The 26,855-nt window shown below is 39.7% G+C and overlaps 3 protein-coding genes across 6 annotated transcripts in view; 1 reads left to right on the forward strand and 2 right to left on the reverse strand.

The window, feature by feature from the left end:
- pvalb7 (parvalbumin 7) overlaps positions 1-10,848 on the forward strand; it is a 45,160-nt gene extending 34,312 nt beyond the window's left edge. For 2 of the 3 annotated variants that reach the window (XM_038712804.1, XM_038712807.1), the window contains exons 2-5: positions 8,317-8,385; positions 8,619-8,748; positions 8,906-9,015; positions 10,210-10,848. In XM_038712804.1, the coding sequence (XP_038568732.1) occupies positions 8,325-8,385; positions 8,619-8,748; positions 8,906-9,015; positions 10,210-10,235 (327 nt within the window). In that variant the 5' untranslated portion in view covers positions 8,317-8,324 and the 3' untranslated portion in view covers positions 10,236-10,848. Of the gene's footprint in view, positions 1-4,242; positions 4,385-8,316; positions 8,386-8,618; positions 8,749-8,905; positions 9,016-10,209 lie in introns of those variants that run through there. The other variant, XM_038712805.1, reaches the window with a different exon arrangement.
- A 251-nt stretch (positions 10,849-11,099) lies between these two features.
- On the reverse strand, positions 11,100-24,983 carry baiap2l2b (BAR/IMD domain containing adaptor protein 2 like 2b). The gene is made up of 14 exons (XM_038712802.1): positions 24,522-24,983; positions 23,987-24,062; positions 19,534-19,620; positions 18,401-18,462; positions 17,660-17,731; positions 16,896-16,985; positions 16,580-16,711; positions 15,697-15,801; positions 14,887-14,989; positions 14,274-14,481; positions 13,669-13,734; positions 12,818-13,163; positions 12,639-12,682; positions 11,100-11,737 (listed from the first exon to the last, which is right to left on the reverse strand). The coding sequence occupies exons 1-14, from the start codon at positions 24,573-24,575 to the stop codon at positions 11,662-11,664; spliced, it is 1,521 nt and encodes a 506-aa protein (XP_038568730.1). The 5' UTR covers positions 24,576-24,983; the 3' UTR covers positions 11,100-11,661.
- Positions 24,984-25,526: 543 nt separating this feature from the next.
- LOC119898636 (extracellular serine/threonine protein kinase FAM20C-like) overlaps positions 25,527-26,855 on the reverse strand; it is a 35,269-nt gene continuing 33,940 nt past the window's right edge. For both annotated transcript variants that reach the window (XM_038712801.1, XM_038712800.1), the window contains exons 9-11: positions 26,768-26,849; positions 26,595-26,654; positions 25,527-26,276 (exon numbers count right to left, since the gene is read on the reverse strand). In XM_038712801.1, the coding sequence (XP_038568729.1) occupies positions 26,003-26,276; positions 26,595-26,654; positions 26,768-26,849 (416 nt within the window). In that variant the 3' untranslated portion in view covers positions 25,527-26,002. The remainder of the gene's footprint in view (positions 26,277-26,594; positions 26,655-26,767; positions 26,850-26,855) is intronic.

Here is a 26,855-nt window from a genome sequence, read left to right on the forward strand (position 1 = left end):
ACACACGCAGAGAAACAGAAGAAGTGAGACTGACAGAAAGTCTCAACAAACGCACGGCTCGTGTTTACCATGTTGACAGTTGGTTACCGTAGAGACATCATAAGGGAAGTAGAAAGAGGAAGAGGTGAAGCTGAGTGCAAATCTACATAGACTAAGATTTTATGTCAAAGTATAATGTAAATCTGTTACTATAATACTGTTGGTACAACTAAATGTTTTTATCAAAAATGTGATATCAATGCTCCAAAAACGTGTGTTTGTTTTTAAATGACAGCAGCTCATATACAAGCATGGGAATACATACGTATTCTCTGTAACAGTGATCCAAGTCGCTTGCCATATTTAAGGAATTGAAGAAGAAGGTGTCAAAAATGCATAAGAAAAGTTTTGTAGAGTTTGTAAATTGAGAATAACATGTTTGTTCTTCGACTCCTGTGGTGTGCAGTCCAACATAACTATGAACCGGGGAACATTTTCATTACCTGCAAGAAATAACTTGGTGTTATATTATTAGTCTTTTCACTTCCCTTGACTTTCCCCTTTTTCTCTCTGCCTGGACAACAGCATTAAGTTTAAATAAAATAATTTAATTAATTAAGTTCAAATTTTCTCACTGCAGAGATAATGCTAGTCATGCACTATCCCTAAACACAGTGCACACTAAACAATCAGTATGACTAACTGGAATCTACCAGGGAAATGTGGAAGAATCAGTGTCTCATTACTTAACAGCTTGGCTGTGTAACGAGCCAAACTTCCAACAACTTGGTGCATTCCTTTTAAAACTCACCATCTCCCACACTCACCCACACACTGGTGTGTGTGGTGCCGTAACTTTAGCACTAAAAATACAAATAAAACCAGTGCCTGCAGTGCAGTCAGGCACATTTGGCAAAGAGCGGGGCTTCCTTCTCCCACTCTACTGTACATATCAGCTTGAACCGAACTCATGAGGTTGTGAGGGTGTAACAAACTCTTGCAAACTCCTTAATATTAAAAATTGAAACCATTTATGAGCAACATTAGGCAAGTTACTTGAAATGTTTTAATCAATTTTTCATTACATATTACTTAGTAGTAGCCACATTACTTTGGTAATTCCTCAATAGCAGAAGTAAATACATCACCTAAGCAGTTACATTACTTGCAGCTCCACCAAAGGTTCATTTAAACAACTCCAACGTCTCCACACCTACACATCACATCTTCTGTTTCTTAGGGGATTCATGCTTGATCAAAAATATTTATATGACACATCAAAAGCTGCTTTATTAAATTTGCCATTGCTTTTCATTTCCGATTCTAGACCAAAAATGAACGCATGTGACTCCCAAAATACACCTTTTTCACCAACGGTTGTGTTGTTATAAAGAAAAATTTATAGTGTTGTATGCATGTGAATTTATACTGTTAATAAACCACAGGGTTACTCTGAAAAGTTGTGAACCCTCCTTCTTTGTCCTCACTGTACAAGTAGTTGCTCTTGTTCCACAGAGCCCCCTATCAGTACAGTCACTGGGTTCCCCAATGTTTATTTTTAGTGCTCATATCTGCTCATCTTTGGGTGAGAGTAGACAAGGGATATCCCGGTGACACAGCTGTGGCTTGTATCTACCCCTGCCATGACTCCATGGCAGGGGTAGATACAAGCCACTAATATGAAATACTAATATGAAATAATATGAAATATGGAGCTCTCTGTATCTAATACCTATTTATGCATCTATCTGTCCATCATTGTTTATTCGTTAACGTTTCTACTCGTTCGTTATCTCCATTTATTCTCTGCCTCTCTCTAGTCTTGTCCTTGAAAAACCCCAGGCCTGTCTCTCCACATTTATTGCCACATTTCATTTATATCAACCCATCCTGCATCTTCCTCTCCTGACCATTTCTGCCCACTACAAATCCTTCCAGTGTGTTGTCCTCACCACCTGCCCCACCCACCCTCATCCTTCTATAATGCTGGAAAGTGCTGATGAGGGGTAATTCAATAGAGAGGAGAAAGCTTAGAGTCTCAGGACAGGACACAGAGAGAACAGCGGGTCAGCAGAGGACAGGATGACAAGCAGTCATGTTAAGGCCTAAAAAAGTTGAGCAACCTGAACAGTTTTAAGATTATATGTCAGGGACATGATCTCTAAATGCAGTTCATTTTATTTGTGTGTGTGGGGGCCTTCGTTAGTCTAATGATCAGGGCATATAACACATAACACATATTAATATTCACAAATATTGGAAAAGGTGAGTACAGGTGATTGGCTGGGAGTGTTGCAAGACACACAAGAATTGTGTGATGCAGGTGAAACCTTTATGTTGAATAAGTCCTGGAGTTCTAAGATGGTAAAAACCTAAAACAGTGAATTGTTACCCAATAGCAACTGAAAAGCTTAAAAAAAACACCCCAAAACAAAAGAGTCTACTTTGGGGAAAAATGTCTCATGCCCTTTTATTTCAGCAGCCTTGTTAGAGCTCATGTGGCTCCCTCTTTCTTTCAATTTCAATTCAATTCAAAAGGCTTTATTGGCATTAAGGTGTGTGTGTGCTGATGAAAGGTCTATGTTATCTGATGGATAAAGGGGTACAGTAGTCTTCTTTCTATCTCTCATACATGCGCCTACCATAAATTAATTCCTCTCTTGGCCTTGACAAGCATAAAGAGAAGCGAAGCAAAAGATAAGCGAATGAGAGAGATAAAGGGGAGGAGAGAGGCAGAGAGTTAAACAAGTTGTCGGGGTCCTGATATGATGAAGATTGATAAATTATAAAGGAAGCGGCACAAAAAAGATATGGATGCAGAGAAAGAGGAGCAAATTTGTTCTTTGATATGAAGGGAAGAAAGTTGAAAGGGAGGAGACATGCACGAGAGATTAGGAAAGTAATGGACAAAGTTTGAGCAAAAGAAATAAAAGGTGACATACTAGGAGACAGGGAGCGAAGAACAGAGGTTGTTTGGGGTAAAAGAAAGAAAGGATAGGATGTACAAGTTCAAGTTCAGTAAGAAATCTGACTTATTTAAAGAAGGGCCAAAGATGTGCATGTTAGGCTTTTGGAGTTTGGGCTTTTGGAGTTACAGGATGGTATCTTTAAAGCGGCATCACTTGTTTGATCACTTGAGGGTAGAAGTCCAGAACAGACTAAAAGTCACACTTTATGGGCTTGTACAATTGTCCATCCATTGTCCACCGCTTATCCTGCGTACAGGGTCGCGGGGGGGGGGGGCTGGAGCCAATCCCAGCTGATATCCGGCGAAAGGCGGGGTACATCCTGGACAGGTCGCCAGTCCATCGCAGGGCCACACATAGATGAACAACCACTCACGCTCACATCCACACCTAAGGACAATTTAGAGCCACCAATTGACCTATCCTGCATGTCTTTGGACGGTGGGAAGAAGCTTCTACAATAGTAATTGACATTATTTACATGTTTACACATCCAGCAACACGGAGCAACATCATTCCACTTGGAGTTGTTATTGTACTGCATGTCCAAAAGTCACTATGCTTTTTGCTCTTTAGTCTCCACCAACCTGACTCTTTAGCAGCTACATGCTCCACTATGTCCACTGGCTAAATGATAACTTGTCTGTCTGCTGTTTGGTGCTTGCAGGTAGCGTTCAGTGGGTATCAGAGGTTTTTTTTTCTTACAGCCTTTGCTACAAATGAGCTTGATGAGAGCGATGAGACTGAACCAAAACAATAAAACCAGCTGAAAGAAGTTCAAACACTCAGGGGAACTGCAGAGTGTGGCGATAGAGTAAAATTTTTACAGCCAACATTTTTAGTCTGTGCTTAATAACTGGGCAGGAAAAGACTGGACAGACACTGTCAGACTGCAATTCCCCCCTTTTCCCATCCCTCCATCCCATCTTCAAACTTTTGACAAAATAGAGGCAACCATGGCAGTAAGAAGGCACCAGCTTCACAACATAAAGATGACAGAATAAATAAAAGCAGACAAGAGTAAAAGGTGTGGATGTGTGTATAAACAAAAGAAGAGGGTCACACAGGAAGGAGATAATGTCTGAGTGCAGTCAGAAAAAGTGGTATTATTAATAGGCCTGTGTGTGATTTGTTAGTGCTGCAGAGAAAGCGATTGCACTCCAGGGCCAACGGTGTGTGCGTCATGTCTTGACAACCACCCCACCTTCCTGAAAATAGAGAGAATACTGAGAGGTGGGGATGTGGTGTGTGAGTGGGGGTATATGGGTTAAATTTGTATGTGTTCAGATGCAGCTATAAAAGTCTTATTGTGTCCTCCCTCCCAACTTGCTCATCTTACCTCCATCTCCAACCCCTCTTTCTTCTCTCTACTCCATTCTCTCTCGATCACCTTTCCTCTTTCACTCCTGTCAGGTGCACTCATCCATCCCTTCATTCAGGTAAGACAGAAAAGACATATTAAATGTAGCAGAGAATAGTTATTTGAAGAAAAAAAAACACAATCGAATTCATAGGTCAGCTGTTTTGGTCAGCTCTTGTGAATAGAAGAATGATGATTGCTGGAGTTATCTGTGATAAGCAGATCTGCTGCAATGATGCTCTGCTAGAAACTAAACTGACTCCGAAAATCACTGGCATCATGAATGTAAGGTCATCCAGGATAATGAAAAAAGTATGTCTTGAATAAAATGGAATTTGGTGTAATCAATTAACACACTGAGGCTTTATCAATTAGTAAAAATCACAGAATATGCCAACATTTTCTTGTATTTCTTTAAATTCTAAATCAACAATAATAATAATAATAAAATGTAGAAACTAAGGTTTGTGCCTGCAAGGAAAATATTTATTGATATCAGTCCAAAACAGTTTCTGCCTTTCTGTGTGGCCGTCTGGAACAACTATGAACACTTTTGATTTTTGACAAAACCTCGTACGAACCAGTTCTTTTTTTAGTATAACCTGGCTCTCAGTCCTTTAAAACAGAGGTCAGTTTACTGAAGAAACTGGGATTATTTTTCTAATAGTTTGTTCAGTTTAATGTTGATCTTTCACTTTTAACATCCCTGGCATGCTGAAATGTATTGTTTCTTTTTGATTTTTTCCTTCTCGGTAGTCTGTATCAAATAAAGGGTAATGTTAGGAGTAGGTGTTTGTCTAATGGGTGCTTTCTTGGCTCATGTGTCACCATGAACAGGTGTTTATGCAGAGTGCTATGGCACGGTAGCCCCGAAGTTAAGTACAGTAGTTAAACGTAATGCATATTCTAGATGTTTTTCATTATTGTTGCTATTTTGGCCAGACCCAGAAGCATAATGTTTTAATAAAATATCCTTTATAAATAACACACTTGATTCTGTGCTGACTGTGTTGTCTACTGTGCTGTAGGCTGATGTAACTTTCTGGAGTTCTCAACCAATGTTGGCCTGCTCTTAAGATTATTAAAGTTCTGCCTCCCTCTGGGAAAAAAAAGTTGCGAATGGAAAACTGACGGTTTGACATGCAATTCCTTTTGTTTATTTATAACACACTGACAGTCATGAACTGACTATGAAAGTCTATCATTTGACAAGTAGACAGACTATGGTACTGAAATATAACCTCACTTATCCCTCACATTTATATTTGTTCTCTGCGGGATAGATAGCAGTCATTGTCTCTACATTGCAATTTGTTTTTACATTTTAGGCTATCCTGAGGAAGGGATGGGCTCAAGGACACTTAAGACGCAGTTGTTGCAAATGGTGATAGACGCTTTGGCCTTTTGATTACAAGATGGGTTCTGTCACCCCTTCCTATAATCTGCAATCTTCAAAGTCAAAGATGTTCTGAAAGAACCTCTGAACTTCACATTAGGCGGATAGGAATGCTGTCACACATATGACTCCCAGAGATGACTGAGATACATATGTCATGATGTATGTGAGTTTTTACTACTATGTGAACAACACTGACAGGATATTAAGTTCCAGAACAACTAGGCAGACCAGAACTGTCTGTCAAGGTTTTTTGTTGACAGATAAGAGGTGAAATTATGTATCCAAATGACTTTTCTGTCTTAAACAAACCAAAAAACGATAACCTGACACATCTTTAGCTGGCGACATTTCCGATTCTAGACCAAAAATGAACGCGTGTGACTCCCAAAATACACCTTTTTCACCAATGGTTGTGTTGTTATAAAGAAAAATTTATTTGTAAGACATTATCTTATAAATGAGAAAACGTTTGCACATCTTAAGACTTCTCAAAAACCACAAATAGATACTAACTAATTTGATTTTGCTGCCAAAAATAGGTGGAGAGAAAGTTGAGTAGACACTGATTGGACAGAAAGGAAGAGGATGACTATGTATCTGTTTTTATCAGTCACTGTGTCCTTTGGTCAGGGAGGGTAAACATTTTGTTAGGGTCAAGACAGTGCAACCTGCAGAGGGACTATCAAAACTACTCTGCTGGAGCTCTGCAAGTCTCATATCCTCACAAGGTCACTATGTGGCATAAGAAACACACTGACACTAACACTCCCACAACGATAACTTACACAAGGGAGCTCCGTTCTCTTGTAGACACAAACATATCCATCAAACATCTGCGCTGAGAACTCAACATGTGTTCCCTGTGCTCAGATAAACAAGGACCCTGAGAGCATTCAGCTCAGTTCTGACAGCTATTGATATCCGCAGGGTAATAAAAGTGTACTGCAACTGGGAGATCTGAAGTGAATTTGAAAGTGGCCTGGTTGTTGGTGCCAGGCGGGCTGGTCTGAGTTCAGAAACTGCTGGTCCACTGGGATTTTCATGCACAACCATCTCTAGGGTTTACAGAGAATGGTTCGAAAAAGAGAAAATATCCAGTGAGCGGCGGTAGGTGGATGAAAATGCCTTGTTGATGTCAGAGGAGAATGGTCAAACTGATTTGAGATGACAGAAAGGCACTAGTATCTCAAATAACCACTCTGTACAACCACAGTATGTCGAAAAACATGTTGAACCTTGAAGCAGATGGGCTACAACAGCAAAAGACCACACCGGGTGCCACTCCTGTCATCTAAGCACAGGAAACTAAGGCTACAATTCACACAGGCTCACCAAAATTGGCCAATAGAAGATTGGAAAAACGTTGCCTATTTTAATGAGTATCGATTTCAGCTGTGTAAAGTCAGGTAGAGTCAGAATTTGGAGTAAACAACATGAAAGCATGCATCCATCTTGCCTTGTATCAACGGTTCAGGCTGCTGGTCGTGGTGTAATGGTGAGGGGGATATTTTCTCGGAACACTTTTGGCCCCTTAGTACCAATGAAGCATTGTTTAAACGCAACAGCATACCTGAGTGTTGTTCAGACTCATCAGAATAAGCTTTATTTGCCAGGCATGTGCCCACACACGAGGAATTTCACTCAGGATTGTACATTGCTCATGATGTGCTTACTTACAATGCAATAATAAGACAATAATAAAATCACACACAGGCTACAGAATAGAGAACACATATATACACACACTATAAACAAAAACAATATAGACAGATTGAGACAATAGTGCAATGAGCAGAGTGAAAGGATGCAGGAGTAAAATTGAGATGACCCCAGCGTACCCATCTTCTGATGGCAACTTCCAGCAGGGTAACGCACCACATCACATAGCTCAAATCATCTCAAACTGGTTTCTTGAACCTGACAATGAGTTCAGTGTACTCCAATACAGTATCCACAGACACCAGCTCTCAATCCAACAGAGCAGCTTTGGGACTGGTGGAACGGGAGATTCGCATCATGGATGTGCAGCAGACAACCTGCGTGATGCTTTCATGTCAATATGAACCAAAGTCTTTCAGGAATGTTTCCAACACCTTGTTGAAAGTATGCCACGAAGGATTGAGTTCTGAAGGCAAAAGGGGGTCCGACCAGGCGCTAGCAAGGTGTACCTAATAAAGTGGCCAGTGAGTGTATTTATGTCCCATTAGTGTATGCCAGACTGTATTTATGTCCACATCTTAAATTCTGAATTATGGCCTTGGATCATCTCCCCTCTTGTGCCAAGTTCCACAGAGGCCGTCTTTGAATGCCTGGATGTAATTCTACCAGGTCCACCAGGGTCAAAATCCTCTTTGTTTACGAACAGACTATATTAACTTCCTATCCTCTAGTCCTTAAGCATCTCCAGCACAGAAATTTTGTTAATTTTCTAAAAACCCACACATTCTTGTACACATGCACCCATAATGCTTAAACAGTTTTAAAATGTTTGTACCGAATCCCCTCCACTCTTGTACTTCCATTTCAGCTGTTGTCTGCACTGAACTCTTTGACATAATGTTCTTTCATTCCTCAGTTTGTACCTTTTCTGTCCTCTTTGTCCCTCTAACCAGCTGACAAAATGGCGATGACAGATCTGCTGAAAGCTGAGGAGATCAAGAAAGCTCTTGATGCCTTTGCAGGTCTGTAACAGTTGTAGGGTCCACACGCATTTTCATCTTTTCAAACTATTGTGTTGTATCACTTCACACAGTTTCACAAGCTATTGAACAACTGGCTGTGATAGAATTCTTCATGCCTTCTTAAGCTGATTATACAATTTTAATTTCCAAAACAGTTCAAACTGGCTAATATAAAGGTAGAACTCAGAACCTTTTGATGGTTTAGTCTGTACCTTCTGTCTTGTCTGTTGTAGCGGAAACATTCGACCCTAAAAAGTTCTTTGAAATGGTTGGAATGAAGGCCATGTCAGCCGAAAACGTCAAGAAGGTCTTCCAGGTTCTGGATGTGGACGGTAGCGGCTTCATAGAGGAGGAAGAGCTCAAGTGAGGAACTCACACGGACTCACAAATACACAAAAAGAAGTCTAGGCCTTCCCAATAAACTGCATTCTGTATGAAGTCTATGTCTTGCACAGTGACATGTGTTCATTAGTGCTGTCCCACAGTGTTCCTTTTCTGCAACACCCTGTACTGTTCTCAGGTTTGTACTGAAGGGCTTTTCCCAGGAAGGCAGAGATCTGACTGACGCTGAGACAAAAGCATTCCTCAAAGCCGCAGACAAAGATGGAGATGGCAAGATCGGCATTGACGGTGAGAGAATGGAGGAACATTGCAAAGTATAACAAAGTTTATTATAAAGAAAGAAGAGTAGGTAGAGTGTGGGGAGTATACAGTTTAGCATGTAGGCTAAAGGTGGGTTGCTGCAGCGTTGCACATCCTACCTCAGTGAGAAATGTGACCTCGATGTTAGGTGCTATGCGTAGGATTTTTCACAAAATTATACCAACATTTCTATAACACATTCATCAAACATCTGTGCTGACACCTCAGCCTTTGTTCCTAGTGCTCTAAACAGATCAACAAGGACCCTCAGCTCAGTTCTGACACCTATTGGCATCCACAGGGTACTGCAACTGGGAGATTTTATTATTAACCTCTGGGGAAACATGACAGAGCCATTCCACTCTTTATCAGCAGCATCTAGCTTTGTGTAGACCAAAGGTGGGCTACTGTAGCACATCCAACCTTTGTGAGAAATCTTACATGGATTTGAGGTGCTATATGTGGGGCTTTTCGCAATATTATACCAACATTTATCACTATTGCTTCCTGTTTGCAGAGCTGATGTTGCTGCTTGTTTACCTCTGTAGCAAAACAGCATCTGGTAGCAACCAATATGCACTTTGAAGAGCTAAGCTTTAAGTTAAAACAGTGGAAGGTGGGATATATTTTACACAACCTAAAAGTAAAAACTGACTCATTTGTTTATGATTTTTTTCAGGCTCGGGTTTGAAATAAATTGGATTGGATTTTAAAAAACACCATTATATATGTTAGCTCCTCTGGTGAGGTTTAGGTGTTCACAGAAGGTCAAGCAGGTCAAGGATTTAGGCTTGGTATACTCAACTCATTCTTGTTTTAAATTATTAGACATATATTATTCTGTAGTTTTTATGTTAAAAAAACAAAAGCAACAACCATTAATCGGTCAGTCAATTCAGTCAGTCAGTCAATAAAAATACGTGTGTGGTCATGGGAATGAAGGAACATTTCATCCAATGCAATGGGGTGTCTCACTGAGTTTTTGGACAATAATGAAGCTCTACAGCAGAGAGGAATAATAATGTCAGGCTATGGTTACACAGACAATACTCATTGTTGGTATTTTCATTGGATTGGTTGAAAACAAGGAAATATAGACTACTGCCAGCCTTATCCTTTAAGCACTAGGCCAGTAGAGTTTGTCTCATCATTTGTGCAAATATTTTCATTTGTCTTTTTCAGAGTTCGAAGGCTTGGTGCATGAGTAGGGGATAGCTGAACACCCCCCATCTTCTTCCTCCTCCTCCTCTTCGTTCCTGCATTCATATTTTGTAACTGCCACCTTAAAACTCCTCTCACCTTCCTCGGGACCCCGCACGTGGAGTCAGACCAGGCCTGCTCTCTACAAAACATTACAAACGCAGGCCAACAGGGAGTAACCATGAGGAGGAAAATACAGGCATAACAATTACCAGTTTCATTTTTCATTTTTTATATATATTTAATCACACATGCTGTATGAGTTTCAGACTGCTTCTTGATTTCATGGAGATAGTGTGGTCTCAAAACAGATGGTACCAGTGCTGTAGATGGTGTAGATGTTATAAAGACTTCTTAAATCTTAATTTCCTTCCTTTGCGTATTTCAGGTTGTGCATTTTGTCTCATTGGTTTTACTTCTAGATGTTCACATATCAGTGCACTTTCCTCCCACTCCTCTTCCTCGTCCACCTTCCCTCACTTCACCTCCTCTCCACTATCCCTCCTCCTCACTCCCTCCCTCCAATCAGATGATGTAGTAAATACAATGATATATAAGGAGAGCTGTGAAGAGAGACAAGATCTGAGTAAGAAATGATAATAAAAAAAACTTGAGTAATAACTGTCTCTTTACTTATTGTTACTCACAGCGGACACAAAACATTAAACTCACAAAACATAATACGCTGAACACTGCAATACATGTCAACCACAGTGAAGATGATTAAGACGGGGTGTGGTGAAAAGCTGCTGCCTTGATGAAAAACTATTACTGTCATGTGGGAGAGCTGATGTGCATCGTGGTGTATTTAGGATTAAACATAAAAGTGACCCAAGTCCTATTTGAAAGACTTACATTTTTTTTTGATCTGCTTCTGGCGTGAGCAACCAGGTAGCTTAGAATGAAGAGTGGAAATAGGGGAAAACAGCTAGAATGGCTCTGTTCAGAGGTAACAAAAACAAAAAAGGTGCTGGTATCTGGCTGTTTACCCTGGTTTCCAGTCTTTACGCTAAGCTAAGTAAGTAGCAGACAGATGAGTGGTATCAATCCTCTCATCTGACTCTAGAGTAAGCACATTTCACAAAATGTCTAACTATTCATTTAATATTTTACTATAAGAGACAAACAAACTTATCTATATAAAAACTTAAATACTGTACAAAGAGTTGATAAACCAACTATCGTAAAAGTGTATGGTTTTGATATTAAATTATTGTATTATTGATGTACTACAATATCACTTTGCTTTTGGTACAAGAAATAACTCATCTTAACTAACAATGTACAAAAAAACTCACCAAACCTTCCTCTGAATCTCTGGCCCTCAAAGCCTTCAATTTCAGAGATGACATTACATTATCCTAAAACAAAATTGTCTATCCTCCACAACCTGATCTGGCAGCCTCTGGCAGTTACTGCATGAGTGCTGACGGATCAGGGGATACGAGGAGCAGATCTGTCATTGGTCGTCGTGGGGCGAAGCTTCACAGTAGCGAATGGGTTTGTGCCTCTGAAACAAGAGGATGACAAAAAATGTAACTCAATACCTCACATGCTCAACTGCTTTCTGACAACACAATTGAACCACATGCACACATCCCAGATTGGCAAACTAACACCAGACTCCAGGCAGAGGATGGTAAATTTTGACATTGACATTGTTTTTCTGAAGCTCAAATTCGATGGTTAAACCATTTGTGGTTGGAATTAGGGATCAACCCATTATTTGAGGCTGACACTGATGATGATTTTTTTTTGGATTCATGCTTCAGTCTGCAGTACAACATGTTGCTAAAATTTGCCATATGCATAGCGAGAACCACAAAAAAAATTACACAATACATGCACCTGCACTTTAAACATGATCACTTTACATTTGTGTTAATGATCCAATATCTAGAATCTAAAAACTGTATTTTTGTTCAGGTGGAACATCCTGTGAAACAGCACATGCATGTCCACTGAAACCCAGACAACTGCTACGAGCACAAATCCATGCATCCATCGTCAACCGCTTATCTGAAAGGCGGGGCACACCCTGGACAAGTCGCCAGTCCATCGCAGGGCCACGCATAGACAGACAACCACTCACACTCACATCCACACCTCAGGACAATTTTGGAGACACCAATTAACCTAGTCTTTGGACATGGGAGGAAGCCGGAGCACCTGGAGAGAACCCACGCAGACAACATGCAAACTCCACACAGAAAGGCTGGGGCAACCGGGGTTTGAACCCGCGACCTTCTTGCAGTGAAGCGACAGTGCTAACCACTGCATCAGTGTGCCGCCCAAGCACAAATCCACTACTCTTTGCATTCCTGACACATGTGCCAATACAATGTCAGAAAGGTACTGGAATTCAGACACCAAACGTCTTTTTCTGTCAACCTATGCACACTAAATATTACCTGGGAAACAGTGGGTTTTCAGGTGGCCCATGGGGTGATAACGCCTAAGAACAGAAAGGATTGCCAAAACCAAAGTAGGATTAGTGTACCAGGATTACTTTACAGTAAATGGAAAAGAAGAAAAAAAAAGTTTTGCCATCTTTGAGAGTAAATTATTTTCAGAATTAAACCTCTGGTACCTGGACATCAGATGCAGATTCACCGTTCCTGTCAGGGAGGGGAGAGATTGGTGGAAAATCTGCAGAGGCGCTTCTAGGATTCTGACTTGGGGGAGGAGGAGGTGGCGGGGGAGGAGGTGGAGGTGGGTGTTCATTGTAGCTCTTAGTCTGACTGGGCTTTGTCTCCACGGCTGGCTCCAGCTTCCTCTCAGGTAGAGGAGAGATCGGACGGAAGTCTACAGAGGCTCTGCGGTTGGGTGTTGCTGGTGGCGGGACATCTCCATAGCTCTTGCTCTGCGTATGGTCAGTGTAGGTGTCAGTGGGGTCCAGCAGATTGTTCATACTGTGGCTTCTTAGAGAACCACCACTGAGAGGTAAAAAAGGAACACATACAGGCACTTTTAGTGATTCAAAACAGGACAGTAACCTGGAATATTTTGGTGAAAGATAATCCTTTCTCACTTTTGGGCTGGGTATGTTCCACAAGCCTATATGAGCAGCAATGTAAAAATCCATTTTTGGAACAAGTACAGCATTAGTACAGATATACTGTGTCGTGATCCCTTCCCTCTTTTTTCTCTTGGTGTTTGGCATCAAGGCAAAGTTTAGGAGCTGCAAAAGAGTGCTACTAAAAAGGTTAGGTATTCTGTCTCTTGTTTGAGGACACTTTTTATGCTGGTCAACAACTGTGAGTAGATCCAGTTTTCCAGGAGAGGGTCTCTCTAAATCCAAGGTCAACGTGTCATTCTGAAATCTGTCACATTTTTATTTCTTTATCCGCTGTAACAGGCAGAAATGTTGGCCTCTAAATTAAGGAGGTGGATTGTTTTCCTACATCTAAACTTACTGTGCAGAACAAAAGTAATTCTTACCTTGTTGCTAAAGTGTTGGAGAAGTCTTCAACGGGGGCCACATAAGCAGCAGGGAACCAGCCCTGACTGAAGGAAATAAGACAAATGAGAAAACAGCACACAAAACAATTACGTCTCTATAAATGATCTTGTCCTTGTAACAGGAGTATAGTATATTTTAATTACATCGTATTTTTCATATGTCATACTAGTATTTTATTTTACAATAATATTTTGTGCTCTTGCCAAATTAATAGCTTGTACATCTTTGACTTTACATTAAATTTGCTGGGATTTCTCTTCTCAAAACACTCCTATTCTTTGAAAACCACCCATTCAATATTCCAAGGCCATCTGATAATTGTTACAATTCCCATTACATTTTCTTTTGTATCATGTATAAGATAGCTGTTGTGACTTTAATCACAATGTACAATCAGTTGTACAAGGAGGAAGAACAAGACTAAGAATTTCTAAGAGATTTATCAGTTGCAGTTCAATCTGGCTGCTGACAGACATAAATATCACAGATTGTTTAATTTCCACGTTAAAACACTTTAAAAGCATTCGTCTTTTGCTCCTAAACCTGCATGTATACACAGACATCTTCAATCTCAGCTACCCACCGCAGGCTACTATCAGTGCGTCCATACAGCCAGCCGTTGCGCGGCTCCTGGACCAGTACGGTGACAGTCTCTCCCCTGTTGAAAGGTAGAAGCTTTGGGTTGGATGAGGACGGGTGAGACACCAGGGCTCTCATGGCTCTCCCTCCACCCAGACCCAGAGATTCCCCCACTGAGCTGGAGCGAGAGCGGCTGGGGAGGGGAGACGGCGCTGGAGGGGGGATATAAAGTGGAGGAGGAACAGAGTGGAAAAGACGAATAGGATGGAGAGAGAGAGACAGAGAGAGAGAGAGAGAGAGATGCCTTATGCTTAACACACCATTAAAAAACAATTTCAAAGACAAGTGTGGGAGAAGGGACTATTTTGGGTATTCATAAATTAATCCATATCCCAGAAAAATAATAATAAATCATTTACTCATTATTCTTATCATTACTAGACATCAATCCAAGAGCCACATTGTTTTAACTTAATGCAAATGTACTGAACAGTATCTACTGGCTGTGATGCTGTAAAGGAAAAATACTGCTGATCTTGTTTGGCTTCAAATGTCAGAATGTAACCACATTAATTTACAACAATTATATCTTTCACAAAGTTCAGCCTTCCTCCCACCTCTAGAGGGTACTCTGCCCAGTGCCTGCTGCTCCCTCCTGGCCCAGGACATATCTTCATCTCGGGCTACTGTCTGCAGCAGGGAGCTCACAGAACCTCGCAGCTGGTCAGAAACAAAATAAATTCTCTCTCAACATAAACCACCACACTAACTTGCTGTCGTTATAACTACAAATATTTGTATCAGTCATTAAGTAAATGCTTCTTACTAAAATATAACAAAGTAGTATACTGATAAAAGAAGTAAACATGGGAAATGGATGTAAAGGACTGTGCTTCATGAAGGACTATGCTCAAATAACGGCCTGTTCTCTCAGCTTAATAAGAACAAAGGACCTGGCCCCTGTTTGATTGACAGAGTGTGCAGTTTTTTTTACAAATCATGTTACTGAGGCCATATACAGACACTGGTGCAGCATCCCAAGCAGGCATAACTTCTTGCAGGCTGTCAGGTGCTCAGAATACAAATTAATTTAGTATAATGTTCACATTAACCCCTTAACGCCTGAAATTTTTTACAATAAAAAAATAAAAAAAATTAGTTGTATTTTCATTTGCTTTCAAGCTGATGTTAAATTAAGTGAAGATTGTTAATTTGTCCATAGAACACAGAAAAGATATAAATTCAGGTATGTGTAGGTATGATGCAAATTAGCGACAACAGGCATAAACGAGAAACCAGGGCTTGCAAAAGGTTCCTAGGTACGTAACGAATATGCACCAACAGGCATTGGGGGAATCCATGTGCTATCTTGGCTTGCAGTCTGCAAGGAAGAGGTGTGATGCAAATTCGCGACAACACATTGGTACCTGTGCCTCTTGGTCCAAATGTGTGGGAGTAAGAGGTCTGGACCCTCTGGTGTCATTCACTTTCTCCTTCCATCCATCTGCTTTTAGCTGGAGAGACGTACCAGTCTGAAAACAGATGAGAGGTGAGCACCTCATTAAATCTCAACCTGATCAGGCAGAAACAAAACAAATAGATACGCTTCAATAAGTGAGACACTGAGACGTGAATTTCATCAGATAATCAAGCAATTAACATGTTATCACATGGGTGGAATAAAAATGTAGTGAAGCCCAATGTCTTGGCCCTGTTGGGTGAAAGAAAACATGTAAGTGTTACAGAAACGATGTCTATGTGAGTAAGTATGATGTAAGCTAACCCGCAGCGTCACCTGGCAATGGACTGTCAAAAGTAATATTACATGATCATAACGTTATGAAAATTATGGTATGTTGTGTTATTTATATTATTGTAAAAGGTAACTTTAGCTATTAATATTCAGATCATATTTTTACAAAACATCTACAGTTCCCTTAATTTAGCCCTAATCAACTGAATGCTTGCAACTTGCAACGCCTGTATCTGAGGTAAAGTCTCCTTATTTCGAAAGGATAATGAGGTAGACGTTTTGTAGTAAATTTCTCATTCATATTCTGGTCATTAGTTTGCAATTTTGAGTAATTGTCTGCTTACTTTTTGATCAAGTAGAATGGATTTAGCTGGCCATGGTGCATCTTAGCCTTGCAACACAGGTAACCATTTGAAACTAAGCAAGCTTTTTAGTGGCCCAAAGTTAGCTCACTAATGTGCTCATTTCACTTTTCAAGACATGCCACAGGAGGGGGCAGGTTGATCTGCCCTGCCCAGTTATTGTGTGGGGCTGGACTGTGTGTGTGTGTTTAATACCTTGTTTATAAGGAAGAGCAGTGACTGGGTGAGGCCACAGTGTTTCTCTGCCAAAAAGCGATACCTCCTCTCCTCCTCCTTCAGGATCTCCTGCTGGCTCTGCCTCAGGTACAGCATGTACTCACTGTTCTCCTAAAAAACACACACAGGGAAGCATGCTCACATACAAATATGAGTGAGAAATGACACATATACAATGGTCCAGGAGAACTCCTATTGGGCCATATGTGTGTGCATGGATGTACATTGTATATAGTATATCTCAGAGTAAGTAAACCTGCGTAGTGTTTGTTTGTATGTAAGTTTGTGTAACTACCAGAGAGTCTCTGTAGGCTCCTCGTCTGAGTTGTTTCTCCAAAGCCTCTGCCTGATTCCTTACCTCCAGCTCATACACTCTGCGACTACCCTGTAGGAAAAGAAACACTCTGATGTAATAATGAAAAGTTTTCCTGAAATTGTTGACAAGACTTTTCTACAGACATCTCACTTTTTAGACTAACTACCTAAATGTCTTGACTGACTTAACCAAACAGAAGAATTCAGACTCAGATAGGTATTTGACCTTCTCAGAAAGAAATCTGTACATTTGCTTCATTTGGATTATGGGTGGTGCTGTCTCTAAATCAATTTCTGGTATTGTAACTGTTCTGCAGATAAGGAAGTGGGTTTGAGGTTCATGTAGATGAAAATGCAATTAATTATTTATTAGTTATTCTTGCAAAGTTGTCCACATCAACAAGTCTAAGATTGTCCAACCAAAAAGAAAAGTTATTGGTCAATTGCAGTGGAGTTCTCGTGCAGGATGTGTAAAGACACATTTTATCTCATATTAATATAGTAACTCCTTTAGTAACTATACCGATGAATCTCTAACTGACTCTCTCAGACTTTTCTTTCTATTCAGCAAAAAACTTCAAAATCAGAGAATGAAGTATACACAAACATAAAGCATAGTTGCTTAATTGTTAACCTAAACCATAATCCTAAACCAAACAGTCACTTCCCCCAAACTTCTCAACTTAACTCAGCCCTCAGAAGGGTAGATATAAAAACAAAGGCTTTTCCCCTCTGTAAACTCACATCAATGTACTCCTCATCCAACTTTACATTCTTCTCCATGGCTTGCAACACCTCTATCTGGAACCATCGAAACTGTAGCAGGAAGAAAAACAATGTCCCTGTGATGCAGCCAAGTCATTATGGAAACGGTCCCCTTGTTCAAACAGTAGTTTTCATTACCAGATTGATTATTTTGTTTGACTATATCTATATGCAAATGTGGTCCATCCTCAGCTTTTTAATCAGAGGCCACATTCTGCTTATTCACATTACTAAAAGCCACTGCAATCAACTGCACAGATTCGAGTGGCACTGTGAATTTTAAACAAGCAAATGCAAGCAGGATCTTTTCTCTCAGAAGCTTTCTGTAAAGCTCAGCTTAATTCTATTCACATCCCTAGACATATTTCTTAAATAACAAAGCCATGGAAAAGAAGCTTTTTTCCATGGCTTTGCAATTTAGCAAAATCAGCACACTACCATTTGCTATATGTCATTGCTACACGTTTATAATGTAAAAGTCAATTGGCTTAAGTAAAACCACAACTTGTTTTAGCAAGATGAACACTTGGGAAATGATTTTTATTTGATTTATTCAAATATGTCCTGATTGCCACCAAGCATAATTACAAACCAAAGAAAATATTTTAGGCATTTAAAGTCTTTGTTGAACTTTTTAAGACACTTCAACTCTAAGGTTTAGCCAGCCAACGAGTAGATTGGTTTGAATAACATGAGTGTTGACTAAAGACATATACTGACCACTCCCTCCATCTCTGCAGTGAGTCTCCTCTGTGTTTCCGATATCTGGATCAGGACATCCCCTGTTTAAAACAAAAAGACTTGGAACACTGGACCCAATCAACATACACATCAAATACCTGCAGTAACAATAAAAAACAAACCAAATGTGATGCGTTTGGAGTTCTGAACTATTTCTAAATGTTACATGTTATGTTTTCACATTATAATATATTTTATATTTTTTATTTGCACTTGCAACAAAATGTTAAAAACAAAATTGAAGAAAGAGTGTGAAATCTTTCATTTTACATCTCTAGAATAGAAAATACCCAGTTACACTTTGATTTACCAGTTATCTAATGCTATCACTAATTTTGGGTGAATTTATGTCCTACAAAAGAAAGGCACAATATTTTAGAGGGGATGTCAGTAATTTGATATATGACTTTAACACAATTCAACACCACTCAAGTCTTCTAGAGATTATTTTGCTCTAACTAGCTGGACTGCTATGATGGTGGAAAGTTAGCCAAGCCTTTTATATTTTCGGTGCCTCTAGTCTTGTCTATTGTTATTGATCGTGGTTGTGCTAATGAATTCAGTGCAGCTGAAAGATTGTCCCCATCTATAATTTAGGGGCTGTCACTCAATAGGGTCCCTGGTCACGCTGTGGCTCCCCGACCTTCTCAGTGAGCCAACCTAGCAGAACCACATGTGTCATGAAGTGCTAGCACTAGCATAAGGGCCCACACACTCTGGTATGTGGTAAGAGGTTAGATTAATGCTAATTACCACTAACAACGCTTTTCCACATACCCAGGTTCAGAGTGAAAGTGAAGCCTGTGGAAAATATGAACACTCAGAACTGGGTACATACACAAACACACACACTAGCACACACAGAGACTTACAAGAGAGGATGAAAAAGAGCAGTGGAGGGAAGTAATTTTAAGGTTACTGAGTATGTGTCTTATATTTTAATATGGGATGTGTCAGTATGATTGGACTCAACATTAACTTGATGGAGCACTTGGCCAGCTCCAGAAGACAGATCTGTTTCTATAATGAATGCAACAAATTAAGAGTGAAACCTGCAATAGAAAGACTGACTAATCAATCATATATACAAATACATACACACACACACCTACCAAGAGAGCGAGACGAAAGCGTGTGAAGGGCCTGGTCACCCATCTTTGCCACAGCGCTGAAGTAGGCCTCACTGCAAACAGCTAAGGCTGCAGGGCACACACACACAAAATTGCACAACAGCATTTTTAAATACTAAACATTATAAACATACAGGCTTTGGAGGAACATCACAGCCGGTTAAACTACTCCTAATTGGGTCAAACAATTCTGCCTTCATTCATTATGAACACAACCCTCACACTGCTGACATGTGATATGTGTTTTTGGTCTAGGAATAGCCCCATGTCAGAGGGTATAGTTTTACCATGCTGCCTTGTTGCCCTGTGGCTGACGGCCTGTTCTTTAGTTTTATCAGGCAGAGAGGCGCATTAATGATACATGATGCTCACCAAATTACCAATGTAACACACGATAATGAAACGTAGGCTGGAAGGATTAGTGAAGTCAGGCAACTAGAATGGATGCACTCACTCAAAAGCTTCTGTTCTAAATTTTGGTACCTCATGTTTTGACAAAAACAGGTTTAAATTCAGTACTGAAATATACATATTTTAAGTATGAACTTAATTTTGGCTCACTACTCAATGTCTCACTTTACTGTATGACTGTATGAAGCCAACGTGCCATACAAGCCCAGTGACTAACAGCTTCAGGAAAACAATTTTGCTCAATTACAAACACTAAATAAACTGTGCTGGTGCCAACCAAGGTAACAACTTTGAGTGCTACAAATGTTTTGCCATAACTAAGACAACAAAATCCAGGTACAGAATCTACAGTATTATGTCCTTTAATTCACATTTGATTGTGTATTTCATATTTTATACTTACAGGTAAAATATGTAAGAATTGACCTGTCAAATTCATACTCCATAAAATTAGATGGCAGCATCTCACATACCAGGTCACAAGTGTTGCTAACTGCCAATATCTAGTTATCTCAGTTAACAGTGCAGCTAACTACCGTAAAACTTTGGATAATAGCCCAAATCACTGAATTGACCCTTCCTATATATGGGACAGGCCTTTGATTCCTTTTGCACAAAACTGAAACTACTATGAAACAGTTTATTTATTTCAAACAGAATAATACTTTATCAAAAATGATCAAATAATATCAAATACACATCATTCATTTGATCTAGCTTTTGAAGTAACATCACGGTGCAGGATGAGAGAAGTTAGCAGACAGAGAGCGATGGACTTCACATGACAGGATTCACAACTTGTATAAATTTTTATGAAAAGCTGTTTTGATTCTTTTGATGGGTGGACCCTTACAGACTAAAGGAATATATTAAATAATCAAGGAACAGACACACTCCGACTTAACGAGCGCTTCAAAGGTAACAGCAGTCAGCACTTTTTTTTCTTTCCTCTCTTACCAGGCAGATTAGACAGGTAAATCTATAAGAATTAGACTTTGGGGCTTGTTGTTTCCCTTAAATGAACTGAACTATTGAATTGTGGAGAATCTAACTGATCTAACGATGTGCAGCATGTCCATTCAGACATATTTATAATATGTTTAAACATTAATATATCAGGCAGTCCCCGCGGGGTTTAGGAGGTTTTATACATCCAAAGAACTTCTATAAAAACTAGACCAGGCGTTAAATTGAGGCAGGCGTTTATTTGTCATAATGTGTTCCCACACCAGGCCAGTAAACGGTAAAGGGGGCTATTTGGGACTCGGCTATTAACTGAAGTTTTACGGTAAGCGCTCCTATTAGCTGACTGTCCAGAATGGGCGCCAGGGGCCTCGTTTATAACCGTTGCATAGTCACAAAAAAAGCGTGAAATGTGCCTATGCCACTTTGTAAGCATAAAATTATTAAAAAATACACTTGACAAGGAAATGTGTGTAGATTTAGGGAAACTGACATTTGCGTACAAATATATTGTAGACTGCGGAAATTGGCAATGCAAATGGTAAGTTGGTGAATTAACAATGATTATATAAGGATGCCTCTTACACATTTAAGTTAACTTAATATTAAAGTTAACTATATATCAATGTCATCGTAAACATTAAAACCAGCAGTGTTATTTGTAGGCTACTTGTGCTTGTAGTGAGCCATAAATATTCCATAAGCACCATTCAATTTGAAAAGATATATATAAGATATATATAAGTCAAATCAAATCTTGGCTTAACTGTAACTGTAATAAAATGTTCAACGGTTGCAGAAATCCAAGGTTATATCAAATGGCATTAAAGAACTGCTGAACACAGCTTCAGCAGCTTTTAATAATATCTTCTAACTGTGCATACAGTTTTAGTTTTCATATAGTTTTTGTGTGTAAAATTGCTGCAGTGAACACTCACTCTGCATTCTCACCTCGACTCACCCGGCACATCTTGGAAATAAAGCCGGTGACAACAGTCACTACCTTCCCAGGCCAAGAATAACAAAATGGACATAAAAAGTATGTCCACCAGTCAAACTTAAATCTTCAAATGATATCCCAGGTGGTTGGATACCACTGACTGATGCGATCATTTTGGCAAGATGTGAAGTAATCAGTATGATTGCTATAAACACAAATACTGCTTTTGCATAATGCTGCATGATGGATTCACTGGTACTGCAGAAAACAACCTAAATGGAAGGATTAGAAGGGAAATCCTGTTCAGGAACCACAAAGATTTTCTGGCCTATGATGATTACTGAGTAATACGGCGATATAGAGTCCCAAAAGCCGTGTTCTCTCATCTATGTGCGACCTGGGTCCAGCATCAGGCAAACCTACCCGATGGAACTGCACCAACCTGGTACAAATACAGTAGGCTATAAACCACTCTGGGATTTCTGGCAAACAGCAGTTACCAGCAAGAATTAGTCGACAGGCGTGTGTTTGATATGATCAACAATATGCTGTATATAATGTTTACCTTTCTGCCTAAAGCACTTTTTGGGAACAATATAATTCTGTTAAACGCGCTACATTTTCTTTTGTTTGTGATCCCGCTGCTGCGGCCATCAAACTATATGTGCTCTCTAACCTTCATCCCACAAACACCTTGATGTCTGTGTCAGAAGATTCTTCTTTGTCTGTCTTCTTCTCGGTTGTTGTTGCCATGATTCACCATAAGCAGGCTCATTTCTATGCATCAGCATTAACAAAGTGCTTTGCATTGACCATTCAGGGTTGAATGTGGGCGTGTGGAGGAATGGATATGAGGCTGATCTACTTGCGCACATTTTCACGCAGATTTGATTTATAAAGGGAAAGTTACCTGCAGGTGTGAGTAAGCAGATTATTTTATATTTTGGTGCATGGCATTTTGTCTTTTTTGGACCAAACACACTGTTTTATAAATGAGGGCCCACAACTGGACACAAAAATGGAACTGGGCTCAGCAGCCTCCCAGTGATCACAGCCAGACCCAGACTGAACACAGCCTCCGAGACCAACGGAGACCTGTCTGATGACAGGGAATTCAATACAGAGGTGATTTACAGCAGCTCCGGACAGGACTCTGACTCAGGGACAAAGAAGACACTGCGGGTTCAGGTGGGGACAGGAGAGGTGTCAAGCGGGAGAAGAGCGAGAGGGAGGTCGGGCGTCAGAGAGTGTAGAGCCAGAATATTTTCACATCTAACTCTGTGAATTAAGGGTTTATTTCAACCAAAAGGGCTTTGGTGATTGATGGAACAGTGGAAATACTAACTAAGACAGTTTTTGTGAGATTTATTTTGTTTCTGTCTTTTTTTGAAAGATTTGTGTTTTACGATGAGTTAACAAGGAAATTAGTTAGAGAAATTTAAATTGAGAAGGTGTATGCAACTGTTGTATTTTGCTGTTTAGAAAATAGGTATAAGAACATTTTTCAGAGTTTGTTTTGTTTATTTATTGAACTAAGGGGCTAAGACAGCTTGTGTAATGTAGCTTACATGACTCTGGCACAAATGTCCCAGCTTAAACTACAGGAGGTCTAAGCTATACTATCAGACTATCACCTCTTGAGGTACAAAGTGGTATTACAAGACAGAACAGGGTGGGCCAGGACTAGCTAGTTGTTAACCTCGACTTTGACATCAGAAGAACATCTTCTTCAGATTCTGTTGATAATGTTAGTAAAAAATTTTTGAATGTTTTCAAATAAAATTAAGGCCATGTCTTTTACAGTGCTTCTTTAAGTGCATTTAGTTTGTATTTCTGTGTCATGCCAAACATTTAGACCATCCTACATGGCTTTACCGTTATTTATTGAAAATCAAAAAGAATAACATCCATCTTCTTGTAACACATAAGCAAAATCAAAAGAAAAAAATAGCAGTTATATGTACTTCTATATACTTCTGTGTGTAAATTTAAAATTAAAAGTGTAAATTAAGATAATCAAAATAACGATTAGAAATGTCTGTGTCTGTCTGTCTCATACACAGAACACACTCATTCAATCACCCACATATTTACCCACCAGTCACTCACAGACTCACTCACCTTGGAAAGCTTTGACATAGCTGTTTCCTAGGGCAACAAGCTTCTGGAGTCCAGGATTGAAGTGCTCCATCAGATTCTACAGTAACACACACACACACACACACACACACACACACACACACACACAAAGAGAAATACATGCAAAGCAACACATCAAAAGAAACAGTTGTTACTACAGCTATAACTATAACACAATGAAAATTTAAAGGTATTTACCCCATTGATGCGATATGTGCTATTAGCTTTTACTAGTATTTATTGCTCTTACTAGTATTTATTGTTGCTTTTACTAGTATGTTTTGTCAGTTATAGATCTCGTGCTGTATTTGATGCTTTGTTGATGCTTGTATGTTGCTTCATCTCAAATGTAAGTCGCTTGTGCATAAATGTAAATGTAAATCTGATAGATACCCAAGTGACTCTGGCCAGGCCATGTTTAAATACACATCATATTTCTTAATGCCATTTGAAATACTACATTATAATTAATGTGTCTCAATCAAAAGTAGAGAAGAAGAAGACAACACAAACTCACCAAATAGACAGTTAAAGTTGATCTGTGCAGCTGGTCACTGGTGGCTCCCGACATCGTGACCAATTTCAAAGACAATATAATGTGAAATAAAGAAAAGGCCTTAAAAATGAATGTCAGACACAGAACAAACTCTTGTGAAGAGTCTGTATTCCCATGCAAACTTCTGAAGAAGTTTCCTCAGGCGTTTCTTGTCCTTTGTGTATCAACGTCTTAAGGCAGTGAAAGTCACCTTCACTGCAGTCCCACTGTTCCTGCTGTTGTTCCAAAGACCGATAACACCTGTCTGATAGAATGATAGTGCTCTCTCTCCTCCCTCTCTCCCTTTTTCTGTCATTTGTTAATGAGCTCCTTTACCTCCTCGTCATCAACAGTTTTCGTGGAAAGAACGAGTGAGCGAGTGAGCGAGGGCGATAGAAAAGGGAGTAGGTGCAATCAATATGACCGGGCCAGGTAAATTATTGATTGAACCACTGAAAGGAAAGGAGGACAGCCAGCTGCCCAACTAGCTGTGACGTACACTCACACCTACAGGAGGACTTCACAATGTGACATAAACTACTGCCTTAAAAAAGGTTGATATTAAGTACTCATATCCAGATAGATACAAAGGCATTACACCACAAATTATTAGGGACACTTGCTCTTGAACGCTTTAAATGCTGTGAGAATAGTACTCAGTCACACATACAGGTGCACCTGCTTCATAACACTCACTTTCATGGTGTATTTTCACATACGAGAACATAATTTAAGGATCACCCTCTCTGTCTATCAACATACTGAATCTAGATGAAAGCTACGATCCTTGACTCTAGTTGTCAGTCACAGAGGGCAAGTTGAAGACAGGTCTTTAAACAATTCACATAAAAAAAATCAGAAGGTGCAATTCTAAATTTAGATGGTGCTTCTGGTGTTTTGTACTGCAGTTGAACCACACTAGAAGTCCCCTAGAAGCTTATGTGTTATGTAGTAGAAATCCAAATAATAACAATTTTGCTAAAACTGTCAGAATCTGAGGACTATTTATTTATTATTCCTTAATAAGTTGAATTTCTTTAGTTGTCTTTTTTGTTTTTTTTTGTCAGTCAGTTTGTGTTTTAGTGTGATAAATTCATTCATCATTGTGAACATTACATTTCAAACAGTCAATGTCAATAAAAAGTTTTTTAAATATTCATATTTCAAATATGGAAAAAAAACAATTGGTAAATATTCACTGAAAAAACAAGGAAACAAGTAAAGACAACACCAAGTTATAGAATTCTTAAGAATAGCACGAGGGCTCAAATTGTGGGATTTTACTGAAACAAGTACATCTAACATTATCTGTAAGCCGACTTTGAAATGGAGCAACACAGGTCAAGACGGTCAAAGCAGTATTTTAACATAGAGAGAAATTATTATTGTCACAGAATGCAAACAAGAAATTACAAAAACTAAAATCACACTGTTTGTCACCAGTTATCAGAGATCAGGCCATCCTACCCAGCAGGTGTGACCATATCTTTCAAGTTGATAATGTCGTCATAAATGACCTCATCATCACCCCCATCTTCACTCCGTCTCTTTTGGCAATGACTAACAGTCTTAAGCACAGTTTTCAAGCGCCGATCGAGAGCAGCGAGGTGGGGATCTGACAGCAGTGCAGCCACACTATGAAGAGGATCATGGGAGAGCGAGGCCCTCATTACATCGCTGAGACGATACTGAGGCAGAGAAAGCAGACGGAGGCGTAGCCAGGTAGATCGACGGATTCTAGAGAAAGAGTGAAATGACAGGGAGAGGTGATGGAGAAAAAGGAAGATGGGGTGATTAGGGATGAAGAAATAACAGAAGAAAATAGGAAGAAAAAAGTGGGACACAGCGACAGATGGTTACAGCAGAGTTTTGCACTTTGGAACTATGTGTGTTTCCTTGCACTTCTTGAAACTAAGGAACTCTATCTTTGGCTACATCAGTAGTTTGTGATATTAAAGTGAAATTGTATGTTATTTATTTTCCTGACAACACAATCGAAGGACAAGTACAATTCTAAAAACATTTCATCACATTTAATCACATCCTCATTCTTACCTGCAACACTGTTTTAGAGGAGTTAGGATAGAAGGCTCATCTTTGGAGTGACGCCCGAATCTACAATGAGAACAGAGTCAGAGTCGGTCAAGCCACTTTGCATACAACCCCAGCCACCACTACAGAAGCGTACATTAACATAGACACACACTAACAGTTAGTGAAATACTCACGCTCTCCCATTGTCAAGGTGTAGTAGGAAAGTATTGTTGCCAAACTTCTCAAAAGTTTCATAATGGTGCCTGTCCATGTTACCTAAAG

Source organism: Micropterus salmoides, unplaced genomic scaffold (genome assembly GCF_014851395.1).
Source record: "Micropterus salmoides isolate LMB-PRFRI ecotype aquatic unplaced genomic scaffold, ASM1485139v1 Ms_hic_scaffold_12, whole genome shotgun sequence".
NCBI classification, from domain to species: domain Eukaryota; kingdom Metazoa; phylum Chordata; class Actinopteri; order Centrarchiformes; family Centrarchidae; genus Micropterus; species Micropterus salmoides.